At 40.4% G+C, this 8,400-nt stretch overlaps 1 protein-coding gene across 4 annotated transcripts in view; it reads right to left on the bottom strand.

Moving 5' to 3' along the window:
- Nucleotides 1-15: 15 nt before the first annotated feature.
- Nucleotides 16-8,400, bottom strand: part of EIF2AK3 (eukaryotic translation initiation factor 2 alpha kinase 3) — a 57,612-nt gene continuing 49,227 nt past the window's right edge. For all 4 annotated transcript variants that reach the window (XM_090035318.1, XM_090035320.1, XM_090035321.1 and 1 more), the window contains exons 14-17: nt 6,163-6,330; nt 5,290-5,391; nt 2,187-2,249; nt 16-1,191 (exon numbers count right to left, since the gene is read on the bottom strand). In XM_090035318.1, the coding sequence (XP_089891444.1) occupies nt 1,015-1,191; nt 2,187-2,249; nt 5,290-5,391; nt 6,163-6,330 (510 nt within the window). In that variant the 3' untranslated portion in view covers nt 16-1,014. The remainder of the gene's footprint in view (nt 1,192-2,186; nt 2,250-5,289; nt 5,392-6,162; nt 6,331-8,400) is intronic.

Raw genomic sequence — 8,400 nt, 5'->3', positions numbered from 1 at the left:
AGAAGCAACTAAACATTTTAAATAAAAAATTTTTTTATTAAATTATTTAGACTTGAAAGAAGTCACAATAATTAACGCACTTGACAACCCTAGTAAGTGCATTCTGTACACCTCCAACCCATATGGATTGACTTTGCATTTTATAAATAAAAATGAACATATTTACAGTGAGAAAAAGCATGGTATTAGGCAGTTAAATTAGCAGATTACACAAATGTCTACAGTTGATTTTTAAAAAAGTACAAATCTACAAGATTACATAAGACATTTATGACTTCATTTGTCTTAAAAATTTCAGAATCACAACTTTTTGATATATGCTTATGTCTTACTATGGCTCTTCAAACCAGTACCTATGCCCAATTTTTATGGCAAAATGCTCCTCCCCCCCACCCCCTATAGCTTATCAGTACAAAATGCATTCACTAAAATCTACTGTGGTGTGAAAATATAAACCACAGGATGCTCTAAGGACTGCCTATGGATGGTGATAGTATATACAGCCGTGGTATTTTGCTTTGAAAATAGTGGAGATTCCCAACTTACCCCGCAACGAGAAGAAATGGAGTCATGGATTTTCATGGTCTGTTTCAAGATCTCAGAGTTTAGGACACGTACACACCAGGCTTAGAGACTGTAATTTGTTTTATAAAAATACAGTATTTTAATTCTATTTACATCTTAAAGATCTCTTCCATTCCCTAGAGCGCTGATATTTACAGGATCCAAACACAAATAAGGTCAACAACGTAGAGGGCAGGCAGTGTGCTGGACCGATTCATCCATGTGGGCTTAGGTATAAGAAAGACTGGAATGTGAAAATACAGTTAGTTACTGGCTTTCACTGAGTCACCAAACAAGAGCAAACAAGATTAACTGAACTCCGATTGGATTGTTTCTTACAAAACTAAGAGCAAAATCAAAGTTGAAGCATAAATGTTTCCGAGATCAACCTTCTGCGCTGTAGGATCCACCTGCTGAATTATCCCTCAGAAAACTTTCTAGTAAGCAGAATCATTTGCTTGGCTGTCTTGAATGCTTATTTCCAGATGAACTCATTGTCCGTGACCTCTGTCTAAGCACTGTTTTTGTTGGGAGTTCTAAGTCTTCAAATACAGGGTTTTCTATGATGTCTTCAGCTTCTGGTCTTTCGATCGGGTTTGTCGAAAGCATATGCTTCACCATAGTGTACTAAAAGATAATAAATGTGGTATGTGACATTTCAGACACCAACTGTTTAGTTCTGGCTGCAAAAACAACAAGATGCTCCAAAGTGCTTTCCAAGAAACCTGTGCATTAATTTTTTGGCACAGTACTGTATGTACAGTGGCAACAGATTTATCCTTTGAGCAGGGATTAAAAGCTCACTTGGCAGGTCCAACCTGCTCCAAGATTCAAAGGGCTGGTACGCTTTTGAAAATTTACAGATCTTGTATCTTAATTTTACACTCCACTTAACTGTGCATTTAATTCTTAGATTTAAGGAAGCACATGAAGCAGCTTTAAAAGAACACACCAACATTTTCCTTTTCAACATAATTTTAAAAAGCAGAAAAATATTTCTTGTGTCTCAGACGTCCAAGAAGTGAAGCATCACTAATCTCAATTCAACTCAACACTCCAAGCAGACTTCATCTCTCCAGAAGTCTGGCTGCAGTGGTTTGAGAGGGAGGCTGGTGTCATCTGAGTACAGAGATGCAGCAGCCAGAAAGGAATCTGGAAATCACTTAGTTTCTCATGCTGGGGGTCTGCAAACTCCCCCACTTCATCTGAAATGACCCTCCCTCTGCTCTGCCTCACAGTGTAGCTTTGTTCATGCAACATTCTCCTTAGAGGCTTGGCTCACCTGTAGTACCACTTCTCACCTACGCGGTTTCTGTGCTAAGGATTCAGGCACAAGCAGAAGAGGGCTGGGACATATGAGAAAAGGAAATGCTGCTGCATCAGCAGTACAGGAAAACCAGGCAGGCTGAGCACTGGGAATGTAAAATAGCACGAAGCAAAATTATTTGTATAAAGGCTAAGGCACTGATAGAAGGCTAGTACCCTCACATCTGAGGCACAGTAAAGCACCTGGAAGAGGAATCTGGTCTAAAACGGAAGAGCTAAGACGCCTTTCACTTGCCCAAAGAGAAAGCAACTGGAATGCAGGTGGGCAGTCCCGAACCAGCATTAAATATATTTACCTCCTGTAAACATTTCTGAGTAAACAACAGTGGAAACTTCAAGATTCTTACTTCACTTAATGTCTGCAATGATATAAAAAAAGAGGGTATTAGACACCTCACACTTCAAGCTCTTGCTCACAAAGGGTCTGGGGAGATCACACTTTTATACCAGCGTAACAAGGAACACACAATGTAAAACCTTTACATTAGGTCATTGCCTCAGCCAAGCAAGATTCTGCTGGTGTACATTACACTGACAGTTGTCATCTGTCTTCAACTGATCATGGAGTAGCCTTTTGTCTTAGGAAGTTGTTCTCAATGTTTTTGGGCTCAAAGTACCCCTTGCAGGGAGGGCTCGAGGTACCCCTCTATAACTTTTGTAAATTGAGTGACACCAAATTTCAAAATGTATATATTACAGTGCTTTCCTCCTTGCATGGGGGACAGGCAGTTGGGGGGGAAGATTGGCTAGGCAAAGACAAATCTGAGCCTGTACGTATCTGCATATCTCCTCACACTTCAAAGGATCTGGCAATACCTCAGCTAAGAATCACTGATTTACAGCAACCAGGATATTTTACCTGCTTCGTTGTCATCTAGTGGCCAGTCTCTGTAATAGCTGCCTATTGTGATAGCAACGTATACGGAACGGATATAAAGTACAATAGTGCAAGTATGCCATATGTCCAGGCTCAAAGTTAGGATAGCAACTCAGCAAAAATGTACCATGCAAACAAATCCATCCCGTACACGTTTTGGATGCTGATAAACTAGAGAAAAATCAATGTTTTTTTTATCAGACTTTGATCGCTGGTTAGGATTACTGTGCATGTAAATGTACTTGTCCCTGCTTCCCGGGATGTGCATGGCCTGCACTAAGAGACCCAGGATACAGAGTTCAGAGTTTGAACTGTGTTAAACCCACTGACATCCCCAAGGTCCAACCTAATACTGTCAACAGAGCAGTATTATATACAGTGTACTGCTAAGGACATCAGGCTTATCTGTATTATGACTAAGATGCTCATGAGCTACACTTTTTAGAGGTGGAGGCTCACATCTATTTAACGCTCACAGACAAATGAACTTAACTGTCACTTGTTTATTCATTCTACACATGTAAGTGTACAACATAACTCGCATCCATTATAGTTTGGGCTTACTTCATTTCATTTGCTTTGGCTCCCTCTACTGGTAGGATTTCTCCCACTTTATATAATTACAAGTTACGTTCAACTGCTGCTGCAAATGCATTTGATTTAATAACTTCCATAGTAATCCATTTCAACAAGCTTTACGTAGAGGCAAGCCTCTGTACCTGAACTATGCTTTACATTTGACTTTCTTATAAAAACAGGCCTGCTTTTGCAAAGATGTGAATATGGAATTTGAGAAGTTAGAAGGGTATATTCAGGCAAGTATGATGGGACAGGAACTGAGGAAAGCTGAATGTATGATTGGTCATGCTGGTGGGTGAGGGCCAGCTTACTGACACTGCAGGGAAACCAAGTTTCATGACAAAAACCCACAGAAATCCTGGCACTGAACAGCACCTTCAAAAAAAATCTTGCTCTCTCTGGGACCAATCAGACCAGTTTGGAAATAACTTGTTCTGGCACAGGCACATTTCTACCTGAGCTCTGCTGCACTGTTTGGGGAAAGGACAGAGGAGCCCCCTCTCCTCCTGAGCCTTGTGAAGCCTTCAATCCCTTGTTTCTGTTGCTCCTAGTTTATTGGGATACAGTAGAGCTGGCTAACAGGTTGTGCAGAGGACTCTTGGCTTTGGAGGCAAGCACTCACTGCTCAGACAGTCATCTGAACAGCTTTTATTAGCAGCACAATTGGTGGCTGGGAGACAGCTAACGGGAGAGGGAATATATACAATATGAACATACTAGAATGGCATCCTGAGCAATTAGCTAAAACTTACTGGTCACCAAATAAAGAAAATATATGTTGAGAAATAACAGTGAAAACAAACAAAAAAGGAAGAGCTCTTCTTCTGTCGTGGAAGCAGATCTGAACTTTGGCCGGTGCAGTTTTGTTTCTGGATCTAGAGCAGAAAGCAGAAGGACAATGCTCTTCTACTTGCTGGATGGGATTCTGGCCAGAAAATCAAAAGGAAAGTGTTTTATGGGGTATGTGACCCTGTAAGTTTAATGTTTAAGAAAAGATGAGCTCAAAGTGGATTCTGCCACAAATGACTCAAGCTAAGTTAATTTTTTTTTTTCCTCTGGACAGACATTTAGATTTACCACAAAAGTCTACAAGTAAAAGGGCCATGTTACTCACAGATGTGCAATGCCTGTACAGGAGGAATACTTCAGGTCAGATTCATGCTCAGAGACAGGTATGTGAAAGGCAGTTTAGACTATGTCAAAATAGTCTGCTTCGTTAGAGAATTTAAATCAATCATATAGTGCACAGTTTCTTCTGTGAACCTAATCCCACGGAGAAGGAAGGAATCTACACTCGATTTTCTAAGTGCTGCCTCTTCCTAGCAGTTCCAATGAACATTGTTCAGTGAGAATTACAAGCCAGCAGATGGTAGCAGAAACCGTTACACTCCCTAAATTCATGGTTAAGAAAACAGAGAATCAATCAACCAACTGCTAGAAAGGCAGGGAAGCATGCTTTGCAGTATGGAAGTTTTGACTTGACTGGGATTGTACAAAAAGAAAAGTAACCAGAACTTCACTGGGTGTTTGGGGAAAAAAAACGAGGAGGAGGAAAAGAAAAGGTAGCATGCACATGTACAGATCCAAGACTCCAAAGCCACAGTGGCTATTTTGAAATCAGAAACTAATTCGATGTCTTGGCTCCACTAAGTTCTGGTTCCTCATCTTCTGTTACATAGGTCAGCAACATCAAAACTCTCATTAAGTAATGACTGCATAAAATCTGTTCCACTTGTTCGTGTGTGCAGTTCACGCCTACTGCTACATGGTGTTCTGCTTCAAGGCCGACACCAAAGCTATGCTTTATTATACTTGAAAGCAAATGCTGCATTGTTTTATTGCTGAGTAACTCTTACAAATGCATGTTAAGACATTTTTACACAGCACATTTTAAATAAAAAGAGAAAAACTGAGAATTGCTTCTTTTCTACAAGTATATCTACCTTGATCCTTTCCATCTGAGTGCTGAAGGGGTAAAGCAGCTCAAAGAGAATCAGTCCCAAAGAGAAGATATCCACTTTGTGTGAATATGTGTTCCCATAAATCTGGAAAGCCAGAATCAAGTTCATGTTAATGGCACAGCTCACAGCAGAATTCAGCAACACACATAAAAATCATACACCACCAGTCAGTTAAACACATCCAAATGATTAATTCTGTGAAGGGCTGATGGAGTCTATTATACTACTCAGGTTTTACCTTCCTGTCCTGTTTTAAGACAGGATCAAAATAATCATCTCTACTCAGGTACATTATTTTCACAAACCTAATTTTTACAATAATTAAAGAGTGCTGAAACTAGCAGTATCAGAATTCAATTCAGACTGACGGCCCCATCTGAAGCACAAGACTAATTCTTATCAGATCAAATTAAAATATTCCAAACTAAGAACAGGCAAAAGGCAGGACAGCATGGCACCTTAATAGAATTACTAGTTCAGAAAGACATGAGCTTTTATATGCAACAACCTACTTTCTCAGATGGTACATAGGGCCAGTTGTGTTTGACGCTCCTGTTTTAAGAGAAATCTTTTTTGAATCCCTCTCTTCTGAAATATGTATGTGGTCGTTACAACACGAAGTTATTTTTCAACATGTTGAAGCAATATTCAGGGGTGCTGCTATTACATGAGTGCAGCTATCACAGTCACCGTACATTCAATGGGCAACCTATTATCTATCGTTACTAAGAATTCTCTGCGATCACCCAGAAGACACTGTATTTCTACATGTCCATGGCCAGGAAGACAGTGAAGCCCCAGTTACAAGTACTTTTCTTAGTTACTTCCATGTGTGAAGTTTGAGAAAAGCCTCACCTGTTCTGGGCTCATGTAAAGTTTAGTCCCCACTTGTCCTGTGTGCCTGGCATAGGCTGGCATTGGTGTAAGAACAGATTCTTCCTCCTCATCTTGGTCCATAGCAGTTACCAGTCCAAAGTCCCCAATCTTCACTATGTCATCCATTGTGAAAAATATATTGGAAGGCTGAAAAACCCAACAGGCAAGATAAAATAATATTCAGAAACAAGAAGCAAAAGCCTCTTCACTTCATAAGCTTTAGGAAAGAAGTTTGATTAAAGGAAGAAGGCACTGCCAACACTGCAGTAGAAAAAAAAACGAAAACAATTTACTTGGGAGGGCATACTAAGAATCCCAGCTATCTAGGCAGAGAAGCATTCAGTTTATGGACCACATATACACGGTAAATAACAGCAGCATCTCAGCTCTGCCTTTGCATTATGAACTGTCAGGAAACACAGTTCTTACTACCTGAAGCTCACGGTGTATCTGCAAATTCTGCTAAATACCTTGTCACAAGAACATGAAAAAAGAAAGGTAGGAAACACATTGAAATGTAGTTGCTTTATAAAGAGGAGCAAAGGCAAACCATACAGGTACTGACCCATAACTACAATTATTTCTGGCATATACACACAGGGGTGCACTCTGGCTGAAAGACCCTCCATGGCAGAGGGTCGGACTTGATGATCTGCTCAGGTCCCTGCCGACCTACCAACTATGAAACTATGAATCTGAATAAGGGAAGGTTACTTCTAAATAACATACTACAACTGCATTTTTTAAAATACTTCTGTAACTCTCTACTCTGACTATATCCACAATAGAGTTCCTCTCACCCTGTTCCAGATAAAAAGGAGTTATTTTAGACGAAGAAAGGGTGTCCCAAGAATCAGAACCAAATCCTGGGAACACAGCCAGACAGAGGTGATATGATTAGTATGAAGAGGTGCAGAAATATGTTCCCTTCCAAGCATCAGGATGTTCAAGGCTGGGAAGGCATGAGACATTTCCACTGAGAAGGGCAAACTGTGGAGCCAGCCAAAAGGGCTCTCTCAATAAATCTGAAGTTTGGGAATGATCTTGCACAGAATAAAGAATGACTGCAAATCCAACCTCCTTCAGCTCCCATGCCAACCCCCAGTCTTGGCTTTTTCACAACAGCCACCCACTGGGTGAGACAGGGGAGGAAGAGAGGAGAAACAAGTCTCACTAAACATTTTATCTATTAAAAAGTCTGACAGTGCTGTGATGACCACAGCAGAAATATCTATACAGCGGACACCTTGTAAAGTCTGTAACAACTGTACCCCAAATATGAAATTTAGTGTTTGGCCTCAAGGTCTTTCCTACAATATTTTCCTAAATGAATGCCCTTAACATCAGCCTCAGATGTTCTTTACAGCAGGATAATTCATATCTAGTAAAACACAGAACATCACTGGATTATCCATAAAGTTATTTTATGGCCTTTATCCCCATGGAAGAACTCTCTCTTCCTCTACAAAATCCTTATTTCAATTAGTAGCCACCTAGGCGCAGATTCCTGCATTTGGGTTTTATATAGCATAGCTGCAAGTTTTCTTCCACTTGCAAGTGTGCAGAAAGAGGAATATGAAATCTTGCTCATTTCTTGAAGATGACAAAAGGGAAAGAGGAAATAAATATTCAAATCCAAAGAACAAATTATTTTTTTCCTGTTTCCCATAGCTTCTAGCCATTGAAGATGCATTAAACTACCAAATATGGACAAATGACAAATGACAGTGAGTCACTGAGTAGATGAGGAATGGCTGCTCAAGAGAAAAATAAAATTGGGCTGTGGACTCTGATTGAAGATAACATGTCACAGAGAAACTAAGCTGGAGGGATGTGGTGGTCAGCCAGATGCCCAAAGAAATGGTTCCATCAAATTCTTTGGTCAAGACAAGGATGTTTCTAGGGCACAGAAGTCTGCTTTTCCATGTAACCAATGGAACAAACTGCATCTCTGGAAGATGGTTTAACTGGCCTGGTATAACTAGCACTGGGAGTGGAACCCAAGGCCGCAACATTCCCCATCCAACAGGACTTTTGGTTTCCTTTCTTGTCACACATTGCCTTCAAGATATTACAGCCCGATTCAGCTCACCCTAAGCCTATTCTAAAAACTACCAGACATACTTCTACGTTCATGTGCCCAACTCCTTGCCAATACAGTCCAAATGTGACATCTCAGGCCAGCAGGGAGAATAGCTTGCATTTCTGTCACCTTGA

This window comes from Crocodylus siamensis, chromosome 2 (assembly GCF_052110815.1).
Source record: "Crocodylus siamensis isolate JL-2025a chromosome 2, ASM5211081v1, whole genome shotgun sequence".
Classification (NCBI taxonomy): domain Eukaryota; kingdom Metazoa; phylum Chordata; order Crocodylia; family Crocodylidae; genus Crocodylus; species Crocodylus siamensis.
Note: the sequence above shows the minus strand (reverse complement) of the source record. Positions and strands in the feature narration are given on the sequence as shown.